Source organism: Pipistrellus hanaki (assembly GCF_964339955.1).
Source record: "Pipistrellus hanaki genome assembly, chromosome: 2".
In the NCBI taxonomy this organism is placed as follows: domain Eukaryota; kingdom Metazoa; phylum Chordata; class Mammalia; order Chiroptera; family Vespertilionidae; genus Pipistrellus; species Pipistrellus hanaki.
The window spans coordinates 65981427-66001155 of record NC_140504.1 but is presented as its reverse complement, the minus strand read 5'-3'; the positions used below and the strand labels follow the sequence as shown (position 1 = coordinate 66001155).

Genomic DNA, 19729 nt, shown 5'->3' with positions numbered 1-19729 from the left:
AGGCCTGGGGTGTAGCCTGAGAGCCTACATTTCTAATGAGCTGCCAGATGATGTTGATGTTGCTAATCGGTGCACAGACCACACTTTGAGTAGCAAAGTCCACAAAAGGAATTACCTGGACTAAGGTACAGAAGCCTGAAGACTTTTTCTGGAAAACAACTAGTCACTTGGTATAACCAGAGCACAACATGCAAGGTATTGTGTCGTGAGAGATGAGGTTGGAGAAGAGGGTCAAAGCAGGCAGGACCCAGTCCATCCTGTTCGAACTTCATTTTGTAGAGAACAGGGAGCCTTGAAAGGATTTAAAGTAGAGTGTGAGATGTTAGGTCTCTGCCACCCTGTGGGATACCTCTGCTGGGCACAGCAACAGGGAGTTTCATGAGAAGATTTTTCCAATTATGTTGCTTAAACATAGAAATAATGAAGAGGAACTGAGGAAGCCACAATAGAGTTAAGGGAAGAAGACAGGTTTGATGTTTTGGTTAGATTTCCTGGGACTTCGTAATTGACTGTGTGAGGGTGTAGGTGAGGGAGGATCAGGGATGACTTGCAAATTTCTGGTAAGAGTTCTGGTGAATAGTGATGCATTGGCCAGCAAAGGGAGCAGAGAAGGAGATGCAAGCTGGAAAATTGGCTTTTAGGTAAATGAACTCAAGGAACTTCTTCTAACAAAACACAGAAATTCATCCAATTGGACTTCGATGTGAGGACTTTTATTAACATTGTGCTGTGTTGTGGAGAAAAGGGAATCCTTGTACACTGTTGGGAGAAATGTAAATGTGTGCAGCCATTATGGAAAACAGCTTGGAGATTCCTCAAAATGTTAAGAATAGAATGCAGTATGGTCCAGCAGTTCCACTTCTGGGTATATGCTCAAAAGAATAAAGATAAGAATCTCAAAGAGATATGTGTACTCCCGTATTCATTTCAGCATTATTCGTAGAAGCAACTCATATGTGCAGGGACAGGTGAATAAATAAAGAAATGTGATATATAAATACAAAATATTTTCAACCTTAAAGAGAAGAAAATCCTGCCATTTTTAACAACATGGGTGAACCTGAGGGACATTATGCTAAATAAAATAAGCCAGATACAGAAGGACAAATGATAGACCACTCATATGAGAAATCTGAATGAGTTCATTTTATAGGGGCAGAGAGTAGAATCGTGGTGGCTGGGATTGGGGGAAAGGTATTAGTCAAAGGGTGAAAAGTTTGGTTACACAAAATGAGTAAGTCTTAGAGATATGCTCAATAGTAAAGTGCTTATAGTTAACAATCCTATATTGTATACTTTAGAATTTTCTGAGAGCAGATCTTATGTTAACAGTACTATCACAAGCCAGTAATAAATGAGAGGGCAGAAGGAAACTTTTTCAGGTGATAGATGCATTTAAGGCAGGGATGAGTGGATGGTTTCACAGATGTATTCTTACCTCTAAACTCATCAAGTCATATATATTAATTACGTAAAATGTTTTTATACCAATCATACCTCAATAGATTGGTTTTAAAAAACGTGTATTGGCCTGACTGGTGTGGCTCAGTGCTTGAGTGGTCAATCTATGAACCAGGAGGTCACAGTTGGATTCCAGGTCAGGACACATGCCTGCATTGTGGGCTTGATCCCCAGTAGGGGGCATGCAGGAGACATCTATTCAATGATTCTCATCATTGATGTTTCAATCTCTTCCTCTCTTTTCCTCTATGAAATCAATTTAAAAATTTTTAAAAACCAAAAACGTGTATTTTAACAGGGATCATTCAATACAGGTGTCCCCACTATCAATATTCCAGTGGATTTCTGAAGATGTGTGGAGGAATAAGTTCCATGGTTATCCAGACTGGGTGATGTATTAACATACTTACTTTATTATAGAAAGGGGATTAAATATTATAATCAAAGAAATAGGTAGAATAGATTCCGATTCCCTGCTTTCTAGGCCTCCTTCTCTTTCTAACACACATATACCACACACATTTATATCTCCCTATAACCACTGTATTTGTTCAAGTATTCAGGAAACAGTCACTCAACTAACCTCAAGTAATGTAAGTTTATTGTAAAATTATGTCTTACAATGAAGGTCATGCCTCAAAGAATTACATCAGCCAGGAGATATGGGAAGCAACCAGGTGAAAATGTGGCATAGCTTCCTCAGTTGTTCACTTTAATCAAAGGATTAAACATTAATTTTTATATAAAAATACTACAGATCTCTAAATGAGGAAAGTATAACTTTCTCATGCAATTTTAAAGATAAAAGTAACATGAGACTGCAAAGAAATGCTGAACTTGTGATAAGCTGCTGGGCCAAATCCCAGACTGCTAGCTACACATCCATTTCTTTACTTTGGTTAAAAGGAAAAGTCAGAGAAGTATTGTATAGGACTCAAGTAGAAATCAAGACAATAAGTAGCAAGAGCCCCACAACAGTTATTGTTAGAGGGTGGAGTATTGCTCAGAGAACAGTTAGCTAAGGAGCCCAAGATGGCTCTGGCAAAGGAATGGTCTTGCCATTACCTCAACAGCTGATGTTTCATCCTCTGTCCTTAAGGTAACACTGGCAAGGGTCCATGTGCTTCAACATGCTTACACCCACCTGCCATTCACCCTACCTCTGCTCTGTATCTTTGTTTTCTGCTTTGCTATAGTGTTTGCTTATTAGTAATCTCAGGACACCCTGTGGTCTTTCATAGGCTTTACAGCTTATTTTCTTTCTGGATATCTTTTGCCTCTGCTCCATCTTTCAAAAGCCCAAGCCCATTTGTGTATTAAATGCAAAACTTTCACTTCATCCAAATCTATGTCATATCCCAAATAATCTTTTTAATAAAAATGGTTGAGATATTATTATGTATTTAAAATAAGTAGAAACATAAATAAATAAGTAGAGAGTTTCTGGGGAAGACATACAGGGTGTTTTGAACAAAGACACTTAAACTTGGCAAACAATTTGTTTGTTAGGAAGGCTACCAGCTTACATGTTGTCATTTTAACCTTGAGGAATTTCACAAATAATTCACAGACAACTAGAAAGCCACATGGTAGTTGTCTTTTTTGGGGGACTCAGGTCTATGATGAAACAGGATTATTTTCAGAGGAGGATCCAGAGCTAGTGCCTGGGATGGTGCTGCAAGATCTGGAGAGAAAACAGCCAGTCTGTCTGCACATCGCAAACCAGCCTCGGGACTGCACCAGACTGCAGTGTGCACATGGGCCAATCATTTCTCTCCCAACTGGACTCTTTACCAAGCATTTCTTATACAAATTGGGAAAAGATACACTTTCTTCCCCAACTCCTTATTTTCAGAGCTGAAGAGCTGCTGCCTCCTAGTCCAATGGCAAATAAACTAGAGACTTTAAGAAGAGTTCTGATAATTAGATCCACTGACACCTATGCAGTCTGTAGTGCTGTCTTCAACATTATCCTCTTCCGATTATCCGTAACTCAGGGTTAAAAACTTAATTTCCCACTGATGAGATGGATGAGTGCTTGAGCATGAAGCTTATATGTGCAAAATAAACACGGGGAGGAGTTCTGGCACAGCTTCACACCAAATGCTGTCAGAGCTGCTTAAATCTCTGTGCTCCTGCTGAAATCATGTCTTACATGGATGGTGTTACCCTAATCCATTATTTTCGAAAGGGGGCAAGCTGGAGACCTTGACCTGGAAGGTGCCACACAGAGAGGAAATCCAGGTGCACTTGGACTCCTGCACCCCTGGGAGCTCTCAGCAGGCGGAGGAAGGGCCCTGCCACCCACAACAGCTTTCCGTGCAGGAGTTGGGGCCAGTAAGTGTTTCTGAGCTGCATTAGTTACTCCTGCTGAGGCTGAAAAAGTCTTCATAAATGCACAAAAATTAAATCGCCTACAAGGTAAAGAATGAGATAATTCTTTGCTATGAATATTATTTTTTCTTTCAAATGCTCTAGAATCACACATGGGACACAGAATCAGAGTCCACACCTGCAAGGAATGCAGCACTGACTAGTTCTGGGCCCCAAATTCCAATGACAGCTCATCATCTGGTAATGATTTTTTGATCAAGTTAACTTCCCCTCATCCCCAGCACCACTGCAGGGGGCACCCTCACCTCCATTCCAGCTAGCCCCGGGCCTCAGGTGGGCTCAATCAGAGCATCAGATACCTGGGTGCCCTGACTTAATGAGGGCCTCACAGGACCCAGGCAGAGCACCAGGTGCAATCTCATGTGGATGGGACTCCTGAGAAAGGGAGATGCACTGCATTTGCTCCCCTCTGCTCTCCCTGAACTTGGGAGAAGGTGGGTCTGGGACTGCAGTCAGCCTTTTGCCTTCACATGCGATCTGAGATCTGGGCAGAAAAGCAACAGGGAGGAGAGGAAAGCTGAAAGCTGGTGAGACATTGGATCCTTCCCATACTGCTTTGGGCCCAGAATCCAGTTGTGCATCTGAATTTTCAATGATGATAGCCAATATACCCCCTTATTTCTTAGATTTAGGTTTCCTTTCACGTCCAATCAAAATAGTCCTAATTGATAACCAATCAAAATGGAGGAGGTTTGGATTTACAGTTCAATTTTGGAGAAGGATTATCTCATTCTACACAGGACCCTGAGGCTCAGGAAGGTGGCTGCTCTTATCTGCCAAGTTCCTCTGCTAGTTAGCAGCCTAGCCAGGACTAGAGTCTCCAGCTTTCTCATGTGCTGTTTTCACTATACTGTGGGGGAAATCAACATGTAGGCTTTATTTAAAACTTTTATTTTTGGTCAATCCTCATTGGAGGATATTATTTCCATTAATTTTTTTAGGTGAGTGGAAGAGACAGAGGGAGGGGGAGAAACATTAACCTTGATTGGTTGCCTCCCACAGGGGCCCAAAATGAGGGGAGTGACCTGCAACCCAGGTATGTGCTCTTGATCAATAATGTCCCCCACACCACAAAGCCACACTGATCTAGGCTGATTAAAACATTTGATCCAGCCCTAACCGGTTTGGTTTAGTATATAGAGCATTGGCCTGCAGATTGAAAGGTACCAGGTTCAATTCAAGTCAAGGGCATGTACCTTGGTTGCAGGCCCATCCCCAGAAGGGGGTGTGCAGGAGGCAGCTCATTGACGTTTCTTTCTCATTGATGTTTCTAACTCTCTATCCTTCTCCCTTCCGCTCTGTAAAAAAACAATAAAATATATTTTAAAAATAAAATACTTAAAAAAAACTTTGCTCCAACTAAAAGTTTCCTTGTTGTATTTTATACTTTGAAAAGTATTTATAAATTAACATTTTAAGTGATCCTTTTTATTGTTGACTTAAAAAACATTCATAAACAAAATTTCTCAGAAATGTGCTGTGGTCTGCTGTAGTAACAATAGAAATAACCAAACAAAATAGCTTAAAATGTTTTATTAAGTATATGTAATATTACAGGGTAATATTTACAAAGTTATGTTTTTTTAAATAAAAAAAAGTACCTTGGCAAAGATTGCAGATATTCAAAGCTTCAACAGTGATAACTGATTTAATACATATATATATATATTAAAAAAAACAAAAACCTTTAACGGTAACACAGCTGTAAAACAACTTTGGTCTTTAAATCACTTCAGAAAATGGCTACTGACAAATAGCACACCTTTATTTGCTATGGAAAAAGCCCCTAAAAGAGGATCTTGCACATAGCAACACTGGAGTTTTCTTTATTTAGATTGGTTAGTTGGACATTCATCTGGTGTGGGATGTAATTCTCAAAGATGGCTTCTGTAAATAATGCTTCATTTAATAAAAACAGAAATATCTTCCTTTCTCACCAACCCCAATAACAACACATTTAAGATTCCACTGACGTTGCCTTACAGAGAAGCTTATTACAAATGCTCTTTTTTTTTTTTCCTATAAGATAAATTTATGGGAAAGCTGGTCTTAAATGATAAGTAAGAGCTGTCAAAAACCAAAGGCAGGGAACTTCCCATTCACTGCTCATCTCTTTAAAGGTACCTGGATTATCCCTTTTAGCCATGGATACTCAAAAAGGACCCAGTGGGAATTAGAGATTTTGAAAATACAACACATGTAAAACTTTCTGAACATCCTCACCATCAAATAAACCATCATAAAAAGATAAACGGTTGCCCAACAATCATTTCTCTAGTTTCCAAGGATAGATAGATAAAGGGGATGTATTTCCATACATAACATGGCAGATGTCGATTTTTAAATACTCACTTCGGGACAAGAGAAATTTAAGGTAGAATAGAACATAATTCTTATTGAGATGAAAAAGTAAACTCATCAGTTTTGAGCTTTATTAACTCAAACCACAATTTGTTCACTTATTGAAGTGACTACATCATCCTGCAAAGAGCAATACTTCTGATTATGGGCTAGCCTCATTATTTTATTCTGACATTCTCAGAAAATTTTAAACAGAATGAACCTGGAGTTTCCAGGTAAAAAATCACCACCTCTGAAGGTTTTCAGAGTATGTCAAATTTGTCCTAAAATTTACTTGCTCACCCTATTAAAAAGAGTGGGACATCTATATACAACCAACTCTCAATCATCAAATATATACTGCATATCTTAATATGACACAGGGAAAAGAAGGGGGGAGCTCTTGCTATGGAGGAATTTTCAAATCAAATGAGAGAAATGGGGAGGAAGGGCTGAAAGATAATGTTTTGAGGCAGAGGGAAAATTTCATTTGGCCAAAGGTTGAAACGGTTGTTGCAAAAATGACAAATGGCATCACTCTTAGAACATATAATAAAATTGAACAGAAGAATCAATGGAAAAAAATTGGTTCAGTAAGTAAAAAGCAGATTATGGGGGGAAACAGATATCTGATGCCCAAAACACTGCTAACTATTTGAATTAGGTGAGACAGAAAGTTGGGAGCCATGACAATCTGATTGAATGAGAATGAACTGGCCCAATGATGCCCAAGCAAGAGGGATGCTGCTGCTGTGGTCCCTTTTCCAGAGAAGCTGACAACTACTCAGAACAAGACTTGCTTTCACCTGCCATTTATCCTGCTACCTCTCTGCCTTGTCTCATGCAGTGAATGCCTCCAAAGACAGGCAGCACTAAAGAGAACACAAAGGATGGATAAGTCCCAGTTGAACCCCAAATAAAGGAGAGCTTACCACATATTAAAAGGTACAATGTTAGTGTATAAAAAAGTTCACTATAAAGATTTTCATAGCTGACTTCTTAATAGAGAATAAGAATTTGGATCTTTTTCAAGTCCATCTGCTTTTTTCCTCCTTTCATTGAAATTGTTTTCTAAAGTAACAAATAATATTCATAAAATATAAATATTTTCAGAGAAAAAAGAGCAGCAGGAGCCATGCAAGTTGTAAAAAGGAATACAGCTCCTTCTACATAATATAATATTTTGGACAGCAAGACAAATAGGGAAAATTTAGTTTTCTCTTTTTCTTTTTTCTTTTTTTTTTTTCAAGAAGTGCTGTCTTCATAGTGTGTTCAGTTTTCTGAGAGGCATCACAGGTCATAAATTCTGGTGTGCCCTGGGCAAACCACTTGGTCCCAACATGAAATATGACAATCAATTTGACATTAAAGAGGCACATGGAACATTCAGTGGACTGAGAAATAACTATTCGTAATACGACTACAAATAGTAATGTCTTATTACTACACAAGCAGGAAGAATCACTAGTATTTTTAGAGGGCATTGGTAAGCAGTCAAAAGACTTGGCATCTGACCTAGAAGTTTTAAAAGTTTTCAGTGATCAAATATTCTCATCAAATATAATCCCACTCAATAAAGTTCTTTGTTTTTAAATGTTTTTGCTAAAAGTATGAATTAGCATTTGCTCCCCTGTAGGTACCCCACTGTTGTTTGTACAGAAGAAGCATGTGCCTGTCTTATACATGTGCACACACAAATACACACCCACAAAGGAGGAAAACGAGTGCTAATAACCTAAACATTCTCCAGGTGACCACACTGTCAGAACGTTAATTTTCTTCTAACGGCTAGAAAATGGGGATTTTGTTTTACTTTTCAATCGTGGAGTCAGGGGGATATGAGGCAGGACACAGGAGGAAGATGATGAGTGTATATCATGCAACATAGGTACAGTGGCCATAGAACCACCCTTTCGAGGGCTGGTCTATTGGCCTGACAGTGACACGCACTTGGTTGCCATGCAGGGGACACATAGTTAAAACCTCCATCTTGGTTTTTCATGCCCCAGATCAGAAGAGAAGTGAAGAAACACCACAGACTGTGCCTTCAAAGCCAAGGAAGGGAATACATATGCTATAGCCATCGCTACTTTCGCTGAAACGTGTGAACAAGGTTCTCTGAGAACAAGTTTGACTTCTTTCTGCAATGATGCTGCCATGTCACTGAATCATGTCCAAAGAGGAGAAAAGGTGCTACATCTTGCACAGCAGAAGCAAACATCAGGGGGACAAGACAGGGTTGAAAGGTTGTGTGAATAAAAGAAAAAGACATCCATCAATAAAATCACCCTAAATCTATTGAAGAATGTGTGAATGGCAACCCCCAAGAATGAACACCACGATCTCCAAGAGTATCACATCGCACAAAAGCAACACACAAATGTTTCCAACTAAATTCCTGCCTGTACTTAATTTGCTATTCTCTTGATGTAGAAGCGGCAGACACATTATTCAGATAACACCGTAACTTCCAAAGTGGCTGTGAACCTGAGTTTGCTAAGGTTCGAAGGAAGCCACCATTTTTCAGTGACATCTCTGGGTAACCACCAGGTTAGTCCCAGGTAATTCTCCCGTTGAACCAATTTACACTGGAAACCAAAAGTCAAGAGATCCTAGGATCTGAAAGGTGTCATTCTTGGAAGTTGCCCACTCTACTTTTGCCCCTAATTGAAGAAAATTAACAATAAAAAACTGGATATCAATTGGGCACACAACACAGATTATAACTCTTTTATTAACTAAATCAAATGCTTTGAATAAAAACTTAACTATAATAATCATTTAAAACTCAATGATTTATTTTCTCTTGTAGATGAGAGTCACTTTTCTTGTTTTCTTCTCTTGAACAGTGAGTGAGTCAAGGTCAGGGTCCTTAAACATAAGTGCATTCCTTTCACATCTTAATACTCTGCAAGTGAGAGTCCATCACTTCAATTCAGTTATTCTGAAAAATTGAGAAATGAACATGTAATGTGTCTATTTTTTTATGCATTAACAAGTTGATTTATCTTAAAAATTTGAAGTTGCTTCAGATATATAATATCTAAAAATAAAGGATTTAATCTTAGGTTTGCAAAGGTCACAGATATAAGGCAGGCAGATCATTAGTCATTTTTGTGGCATTAAGGGAAAGGGCAATGCCAGATGAGAATAAGGATCAACCAAGTCTGATCACTTTCATTTGCAGGATTAGCTGAGAACAAACCAAGGGCTGCTGATTTTGTAAAGGAAAAGGTACTGCTCATAGAATATAGAATACTATTCCATCACATTCAATTTACATTTGTATCATTCATTTAATGCAAGTGAGACAAAGATGTGATTACTAGGTATAAATCAAAGAGGAAACGGTCCCAAGGAGAGTACTTTGTCCCTCAGTCATGGATGAGGCAGACACACAGTGAGCATCATGCTGTTAGCTGTCACCTCAATGATCCCACCAGACAGACATTTAAAATTAACTGACAAATTCTGTACAGCTAAATATTAGCACAATTAAGGACATTTCAAAGGTCATTATAGATTTTATGTACTATGAACAAACAAAAACTGATTTATATTCTGATATAGTGGTTCAAAAAAGAAGTCACATCTTAAGGAAAATTAACAAAGGAAAAGGTACTCAAGGTTTTATACTGGGTTTTTTGTTTTTGTTTTTTACCATGGGGGAAAGGGGTTTCATTTCTCTATTCAACTAAAGAAGAATGACTCCACAATAGAAAAGGGAAGAACAAAAAATTAAAAATATAGGACACAAGAATGAAAGCATGAGCAAACAATGACACAATTCCATGCACCAGTTCTTTGTTTAAAACCATTTCGTTTATTCCTACTAACTACGTTATTTTTGGAGGGCCGTAGTTAGTATAATAAAAAGTGCATGTTTGTAATAAAGGCTGTGACACACAACTACAAAAATGGGATCATTCTGTGCCTCCTTGTTGAACACAGCCTGAACATTGTTTTAAACTTAATCCACTAACATATATTGGGTGTGATTTTACTCTTAGGCAAACATTGATTGTCCAGTGGAAGGCAGCCTATTGAGTTAATTCTGCACTTTTACTAGAAAGGTGAGCAGGTAGTCACAGACTTTAAAACAGCAAAATGAAAAGTTGACTATTTGCTTGACCAAGACATGACAGTAAATACTAAACATATGAAGAAGTTTTTGACAAGGTAAAAGCACATTAAAGTGTAAACAGAAATAAATGAATACTTATAGCACTCAATATCTCTGACTTCTTTAACAAATGTATGTGTTTGAAATATTTAATAAAAATTTTAAATTGTTAGCCCAAAGTCCCCCCAGCAAAAAGAAAAAACTGGAATGGCCAAAATTTCTCTCTCTTTCTCTTTTTATTTATTTAATAGAGGCCTGTGCATGAATTAATGCACAGGTGGGTCCCTTGGCCTGGCTGGTGATAGGGCCGATCGGGACCCTCTTGCCCAGTTCCAATAAGGACTCATTGGCTGGCTGGCCAGGGGTAGGAACCACGGGAGGTTGGGGGTCGGGGAGAGAAGGAACTGTGGGAGGGTGACTGTGGGGGCACACTGACCATCCAGCCAGCTGGGGGAAGGGACTGCAGGAGGTTGGCTGGCCCTGGGAGATTGGCTATGGGAGCACACTGACTACTCGGTGGCAGCTCCTGCATTGAGTGTCTGCCCCCTGGTGGTCAGTGCATGTCATAAGAACCAGTCTTTTGGTTAACCAGTGGTAACAGTTTCTTAGGCTTTTATATATATATATATATATATATATATATATATATATATATATATATATATATATATAGACTAGAGGCCTGGTGCACAGAATTTGTGCACAGGAGAGGTGTCCCTCAGTCCAGCCTACATGCTCTCCAATATGGGACCCCATGAGGGACTGTCTGTTTAGGCCTAGGATAAGTGCCTAGGCCTGATCACCCCTAACTACTACCCTGCCAGCCTGATTGATACCTAACTGCTCCCCAGCTGAACCAATTGACCCTAACTGCCCATCCCTGCTAACCTGGTCACCCCTAACTGCCCTCCCCTGCCAGTTTGGTTACCCCTAACTGCACTCCCTAGCAGGCCTGGTCCTCCTCCAACTGCTCTTCCCTGAAATCCTGGTCTCCCCTGCTGACCTGGTCTCCCCCAACTGCCCTCCCCTGCAGTCCTGGTCTCCCCTGCTGACCTGGTCTCCTCCAACTGCCCTCCCCTGCTTGCCTGATTGCCCACAACTGCCCTCCCCTGCAGGCCTGGTCCCCCCAACTGCCCTCCCCTGAAAGCCATCTTGTGTCCACATGGGGAGCCATCTTTGACCACATGGGGGCAGCCATCTTGTGTCTTGGGGTGAAAGTCAATTTGCCTATTACTCTTTCATTAGATAGGATTTTTAAGGGAGGGCAGGAAAGAGTTGGTCTTCATTTGTTTTTAACACTTTTTTTGTTGATTTCCAGAGAGAGAGAAAGGGAGAGGGGCAGAGAGATGGAAGCATCTATGAGAGTGAAACATGGATTGAGTGCCTCCTGCTCTGGGGATCAAGCCCACAACTTGAGCACGCATAGAACCAGTGACTTCTTGGTTCCTAGGTGGGTACTCAACTGCCGAGTCACACCCACCATATCCTCTCTGTTCTTTTAAATCCTCTCCCTAAAGGTTAGAACCAAGTTCCTTTGTGGAAAAGCAGAGATATTAAGCTGCCATGGGTTAAATGCAACAAAATCACCAACACAAGCACAAAGGGAACTCTGTCAAGATTATAAAGATTTGTGCCAGATTATCTACGTATCACATAAAAATCATTTTACAGTAACAGTCACTATACCAGAAAGGTGTTTTTTAAAAAAAACAGTAGTTTCTCTTTGCTGTACCAGTATGACTGGAGAGCTGATGGGTGACACCCTACAGCTTTTATATAATTAGTGGTGCAATTTTATCGGAGTAGATTTAACTTTTATAAATCCAGACATGCAAACCTTTATGTTTTGACAGAGTCCTTTTTATTTAAAATGCCGTATTTCCAAGAAGCAATTTTATTTCTTTTCAATCTCCATATTTAATCAATCTATAATTGTATGTGCTTTTTATACTTACCATCATTCATCATTCCTTTTGATTCTTTAAATGCTAAGAATTAGTAACAAGCCAAGCAAGCGATTAGAAAGGTTCCATAATTAAAAATCATTTCTAATAAACAACTAGGTAGTAATATCATCCCAACTATTTCACAGCTATAAATACAAATTAATTTTAAGGCATTTGATTACAATGCCTTTCTGTGGATCATACCCACAGCTCCCCACAGAGGAAATAGTTGAGAAAATAAATCTAGATTTAGGGAGAAAGTGAAATGCTTTGGTCTCACTCCACGGTGAGAGACTATATCTTCCTAAAATTTATAAACCAGAAATTATAACTAATTGAGTTTCTTCCATATTGGGGGCACTACAGCACTTCATCTTGGCCAATATAAAAAAACAGTAATCCCCTTGCCCAATATCACTTGGCTAATGCATGCAACTACTTGGGAGACACAGAGCAGTGCATTTTTCTCAGAGGTGAGAACATTACAAAATAATACTCTTGATTCTTGATTAATAATCAAAAAAGAGAGAAGAAAAAAAGGAAGAAGAAGAAAAAAAAAAGCTCTGGATTTTTCCCAAAGCATAGACAAAACTGCTTTGGGGACCAGTTCAAATTATGATCTGGTAATGGATCAAGAAAAATATACAAATTTGTAATAATCACATACCATTAAGGGGTTCCTCTACAGCTTTCTGAAAAATATGTAAAATACATTTATATAAAAATAGAATCAATTTCATGTCCTTCATAATGAAATTTATATATGCTAACATTTAAACTATGTAGTAAACAGTGAATCCTATGGTCTGAAAGCAATGCAATAAAGGTTAAAAAGCAAAGCTTGCGTAGTCTCACCAATTGTTTAATAATAACTGTCTTATTCTCAACATTATTTTTATATGCAGAATTTCCCACCCCACCTGGTATCTAGTGAAGAAAACCTAACTTCTTGAAAAATGTACTGAAGTCCAAAATAAAGAGCAACATAATAAATAGGACAGTTAAACAAGAGATAAGAGCAAAACAATCATTTGTAAGTCATGCAAAGAAAATGTAGTAGGATATAATGGTGTAATGGCTGGATAATCTCCAACAGAGGCACAAGAAAAACTTCTGTGTGTTTGTGCAGCTATGGCACCCTTCTCAGAATAAACACCCATGGTAGAGCACCCCTGCTCCCCCTTGCCTTTCAGGCATGTCTGTTGGGGCTTGTCAGAATTAGCAGCATTTGCAATCCCCACTTCCTGCCACACAGGGGTCTCACCCGTGGCATTGCAGGTACAGCTATCATTAAATCCTTTATGGGAAGATGAGTACAATACAGCCCATTCCAGGTCTTATTTGCATAGAGTAGCTTTTGTTCCTGTCACCACATCTCTCTTTATAAAGTTTTTCTTTTAACCCATCTCATTTATTTCTCTCAGTTTATCTCCTAAATTTACTCTTTTCTTAAAATTTTCTTAGTTAATAAGATATCCAAGATACAGTGAAAATGACAGTACAGTGTGGAGGAAGGAAAATGCTTATAAAATGAAGGAAATGAATCATAATTCAGAACAGATACTTTAAAGCAACATTTGCATTTATTTTATATATTATTTTAAGTAAAATCATTTTAATGTAAGTTTATCCCCCATTTTAAGCCTGAAATACTGTTTTGATAAGCTCATCAAATTAATCCAACAGGTAAGGAGATATACTGGAGTCAGCTTTCCTTCAGCAGAGACAATGACTGTTATTTTTACACATAAACTTTTCAGTATTGGATATGAGAAGTCTGATCATTTATATCCCATTGCTACTAAATGATCAAATATAAGTTTTAAAATAGAATTGGGTATATTTATGCAAACATTATGAAATGTCTTCATCATTCTTTTAAATTGATCTTACATTAAACAGACAACAAAAGAGTTCAAGATCTCAGTTATCATTGCTCATTCGAAACAATCAAGTGATCAGACCCAATTCATTTAAGAAATTTTGACTTACCCTAGGAGGCTGAATAGCCCTCTGATTGGAAACTGGTAAAATTAAAACGTAAGAAAATGATTAATAAATTAATGAAAGAAATTAAGCCAATGTACTTAAAATAAACTGTTTAGTTTTAGTTTAGTTTTAAAATAAACTGTTCAGGGCTAAAATTAGAAGTGCCAAAAAGTTCACTGAGCTTCAGTTTTGATAGTCTATTTAAAAAAATACAGAATCTTTGCCTAGCTGGGGTTGCTCAGTGGTTGAGCATCGGCCCATGAATCAGGAGTTCATGGTTTCATTTCTGGTAAGGACACACATCAGGGTTTCAAACTCAATTCCAGGTAGGGGGCTTGCAGGAGGCATCCAATAGATGATTCTCTCTCATCATTGGCATTTCTCTCTCTCTCTCATTCTTCCTTCATCTCTAATATCAATAAAAATATATTTTAAAAATACAGAATGTTCTGAATTATATGAATTGACAAATTAAAATGTTGCAAATAATCCACCTGCATCAAATAATAAACATACCCATCTGCTCACTTGCATATACCATATCTCCCCCACTTTGTGGTGGAAAAATGCTGTCATCTACTCACCCCACATGGACTCAACATCCTCCCTAATAAGTGGGCAGAATGCGACAGTGACCAACCTCTGCCTTTACTCCATCACCCACCCTTAGCTCACTGCTCTTGTTCCTTGTAGCCTAGTCTTCTTTTTCCTTTTTTTCATCTTTCCAGTTTTCAAAGCTCCAAGTAGGTAACAAATGAAAGAAAATATTCAGATTCCTCTAAGTTTAAAGAGTTAGTTTCAGCTACAGCCAAGTCTTTCTCTGTGTTCTCTGTGTTCCTAGCTTACCCTTCACTGCTTCAGAATGGATTGGTTAATGAAGATGAAGGAATATAGAGCATGAAGAATGTGACAAAGGGGAAAACAAAACAAAACAAACAAAAAAACTGCTCTAAGTACATAAAGAAGAGAGAGCTTCCCTACAAAATCCAAGTTGAGGAGTACCCAGAGCAGCTAAAACCATTCTTAAATACAGAATCAGATTCCTGCAAAAAAGCCTCATCCAGCAATACCCTGTGAATGACTCTGTAGGAGGAGGATGCCACCAGTTAGAGTAGTCAACCCCACTGCTCTCTTAATTGATGACAGCACTGGATTTGCTTATTAGTAGACTGAGGCAGGCCCCAGAACTCCTCTAAGGTTCTTTGCTATTTATTTACTATCTTCCAGACCCACTTTATGAAGCTCCCAAAACTGATGGGAAATGTGGGTGATACCTGACTCAAGGGCAACCACTCTCTAGGTGGGCCAGAAGCTGATAGGGCTCTGGAACAGGGAAAATGACTGCTGACTGTCCTGGGAAGCTTCTTTCTTCCCCTGAAATCTGAAGGGAGAGTATCAGATAAAGAGTGGAAAGTTGGTGATGATAAAGGAAGGTGACAAGGGAAGTAAGCAAGGAGAAGCTCAAAGCTTACAGCTCTCAGTAAGAAAAGCTAACAGTGAGAAGACATAAATAGGATAAAGAATAAGGACCTAAAAAGGAGAGGATGAACTAGTTGGCTAGCAGGCAAAGAACCACAGAGAGAGGAACCAAACAACCATAACTGGCAGTAGGGCTAACTGACTCTTGTTCCTGAGAGGGCAGCACGATGACTCAGTCCTAGGAGTCATACTGGATCCTTCCATTTCCTGAACAACCTACCGTTCCTCTCTCTGTGAGGCCCACATATGTACCTGATCCCATGAGATTCCCATCACTGTTACTGTCATTTTAAATAAAGCTCTCTCACTGGAGGTACACAGAAAGTGGTTTGGTCCTTGCAACTAATCAAGAAGAAAACCTATTTTTATAGTACTCTGGAGAGAAATGGGTTTGGCAACATTAGTGAATTCACATTTAGCAACTTTCCAAATAGACCAGGCAGAATTACAGAACTTTATTAGGCCCATCATGACTGCCACATGTATATAACTCACTTTAACTAAGCCATGCCCTCTATCTATGTCCCATCCAAGAAAATTACTGATTGTTAAAGTGAAGGGTCCGAGGTCAGATTTTAGAGTTATATTTTTGAGCTCAGAACTTTATTCATCAGAATTGGTAATAAGAACTGCCAAGTCGCTCCTTTTCTATCCTAATCACATATAAAGAATAGTTTATGAGTTCCAGTTCTCAGGCACTAGGAACATCAGATTTGCCAAGACCATTCTGAAAAAAAGAAAGAAAGAAAGAAAAAGGGGGAGGGGGGGAGAGAGATCTATAAAGAGCAGTGATTCAAAGGGACACAGGTCAGCTGTGGACCCTTTAACATAATAAAGCCAAACAGCCCAAAAGTTAATTTTCCTGAGTTAATCCTCTCCAATAAGCATCTGACCTATGTAACAGAAGAATGACTGTAATGTATCTGCAGCCACTATGGGCCTAAGGCATCAACAGCCACATTTACATCATTTTAAAACCACAAAGCCTTAAGCATTTCATGTGATCACACTTGAAATGTTTTGACTTATTCTTCTCTCCCTGAAACACTTGACACATACCATAAATATAATTCTAGTTTGTAAATTTTCAGAAATACTTTTTCTATTAATACCAGAATTCACCTTACCTCCACAATGGACAAGACAATTTCACTAAAAATTTTATATAGATATCTTTCTATTCCATGTCATTCTAATATTTCTGAGATGTGGTCAATATGGTTTATGAATGGTACTAGATTGGTTTGTATCAAAACATGATTATAGTTCTAATACTGGTAATGGCTTTAAAAACTTAACAAGTATATACACACCCTGTATAAATAGCATGCTTAACTTGATAGAGTTCCTTTTAATTTTTTTATATGCTCTCATATTATCATTGTTTCCAGTGCCTAACTTCATTTTGTAAAATTTAAATGCTTTCATGAAATAGAATCCAACACAGTTAAAGAAGAAGACCAGAAAAAAGGAAAGTAAAATCTTACTCCTTAAAGTAACAGGTAAGGGTACAAATTTAAACTTGGAAATAATGTAAATGATCAAGTTAAACTTCTCAGAGGAACATTAACTTAATCTCAAAAAGATAGTTTGGAATTTATTTTTATTTTTAATTTTTATTTTTTTGTAACTATCAGAAGATCTTATTGCACGTAAGTTGAGACACATTCATTAGTCTTTTTCAAAACAGAGCATCTGCAATGAGTAAAAGTTTTTCTGGAAACATTTACAATTTTTACTTCCTATTTCAAATGCTCAAATTTGCAACCTTAATGTTACACATACTCAGCTTCATAGACTCCTCAAGAAACGCACATCCATTTTCCTAGTCTACAGCAGCATCTACAGAGCAACGTTCCTGTACCTTTGCTCTTCTTGCCCTTCAACTGAAGGCAGGGGTGCCTCTGAGCTCTGGCATCAGGCAGGTTGATGTGAAAAGGTAATTTAGAATATTCTCACCATGTCAATAAAATGGGTTAAATTCTTAATTTACACATGGCATATTTAACTATGCTAGATAAAAAATAACCTGGTGACTTTTCATAAAGGGATTTCCTCTTCATGGGAGAACAATATGTTTGTATTATAATTTTATGGTTTCACATAAAAATTATGTGAGATGGAGGTGTTGGAATGGAGAAGGGGGGAGAGCAAGGTCAAGGGGGTGACAGCTAGACAATGCTTGTTTCCACCTGAGTCAGCATCTCCAGACCTATTGGCAACTGTACTGCACATCCTTCTTTGTTAGACATGAAAGGCATGGGGATGTGGCAATAAAAGGGAGGGAAAACCAGATAATGTAAGGGGAAAAAATAACAAAGATCTGACCATCAGTGAGTGACACTTAATACTACATAATGCTGTGTGGATACCGTAGCTCACATACTGTTCTCAGGCATTCAGAGGGAGCAACATAATCAGCAGTTCCATTTTCCAGAACCAAACAAATGGTGATTAGAAGGAAGATTCAACAAAAATAGAATATGTATCAACATTCATAATGTGATGCTTGTGATAGCTACCAAATGAATGCCATTCTGCTTTATAAGCCTTAGTTGTATTTTAAGAAATTCTGAGGCTTGAACTGAGAAAATTTCAGTGACAAAATAACTCTGATTTCATGAACACATAAACTAAAGGTAGGTAAATTTTAGGTAAGTACTGTGTTTTAATTGTTTAATAAGCATTAATTAAAGGGAGACAAAGAATATATAAGAAGCCGAAGCCGGTTTGGCTCAGTGGTAGACCATCGGTCTGCGGACTGAAAGGTCCTAGGTTCGATTCCGGTCAAGGGCATGTACCTGGGTTGCGGGCACATCCCCAGTAGGGGGTGTGCAAGAGGCAGCTGGTCAATGTTTCTCTCTCATCGACGTTTCTAGCTCTCTGTATCTCTCCCTTCCTCTCTGTAAAAAATCAATAAAATATATTTAAAAAAAAAAAAAAGTATAAGAGAACTGAACTCTAAGACCAGTCAGCAAAAGCTGAAGTTCAAAAATAAAGATAAAATTTCTTTGAACGTACTATACAAGTCATATGAAAATTATTTGACTATTTGAATTTGCTTAATTAAAAAATTATTTGAATAACTCAACTTTTATATGAATTTTTATAAACACATAAATTATGCCTAAAGTAAAGCACAAAGACAGATTTTTTTACTTCTTTAGTTTGTAACTTTTGATATTTTGATAAATGTTTAAGAATTTGCTTTACTTCATAAATTTAGAGTTTAAAAAAACACTAGGAAAAATCAGATTGTAGAGAAAATCTTTAGGCACTTATTATTATGAGCACATATCTCATTATATATGTATTAAAAATAACTTATACAATCTGGATGGTGTGACTCAGTGGTTGAGTTTCAACCTATGAACTAGGAGGTCATGGTTTGATTTTAGGTCAGAGCACATGCCTGGATTGCTGGTTTAACCTCCAGTGAGTGCTATGCAGGAGTCAGCCAATCAATGATTCTCTCTCATCATTGATGTTTCTGTCTCTCTCTACCTCTCCCTTTCTCTCTGAAATCAATAAAGATATATTTTAAAATACAACATACAAAAATCTGTAAACTGAAAATTGGCAGATTAAATACAAAGTTTAGAAACAATAAGTTGATTCCACAGTTAATAACAATTGATTTTTAAAATAATAAAAGTCTAAATTTTAAAACACTATGTTTTTATTATAGTGTAATGTTTTTAACTAAAAATATTTCAAAGTCAATTATCAGAGGACACTGCTCTTTAATTACCAAAAATAATATATTTTGAATTTCAATTCCTGTCCACTTCTGGGCATCAAGGCCCATAAGCAGTCAAGTCTGCAAGAAGAGCAAGAGACAAGTAGGTCTCTGTGAAAAATCTTTATCACACAAACAATGGCCAATTAAAAACTCCTTTCTATTTATAAAAATCAAACCTCTACCAGTTCTCCTTTTCCATAGCATTAAAAGGTTTATGCATTCAAAATATACAGCCATTTTCTTTTAAACTAGTCT

At 37.9% G+C, this 19729-nt stretch overlaps 2 protein-coding genes across 5 annotated transcripts in view; both read right to left on the bottom strand.

Moving 5' to 3' along the window:
* Positions 1–19729, bottom strand: part of CIP2A (cellular inhibitor of PP2A) — a 561728-nt gene that overhangs the window by 8615 nt on the left and 533384 nt on the right. The window lies entirely within an intron of this gene.
* The window catches only part of CD47 (CD47 molecule), a 63986-nt gene continuing 49630 nt past the window's right edge, over positions 5374–19729 (bottom strand). Inside the window, exons 8-11 of one of the 4 annotated variants that reach the window (XM_084874053.1) lie at positions 14257–14288; positions 12932–12956; positions 12274–12306; positions 5374–9139 (exon numbers count right to left, since the gene is read on the bottom strand). In XM_084874053.1, coding sequence (XP_084730179.1) covers positions 9135–9139; positions 12274–12306; positions 12932–12956; positions 14257–14288 — 95 coding nt within the window. In that variant the 3' untranslated portion in view covers positions 5374–9134. The remainder of the gene's footprint in view (positions 9140–12273; positions 12307–12931; positions 12957–14256; positions 14289–19729) is intronic. The other 3 variants (XM_084874054.1, XM_084874055.1, XM_084874056.1) reach the window with 3 other exon arrangements.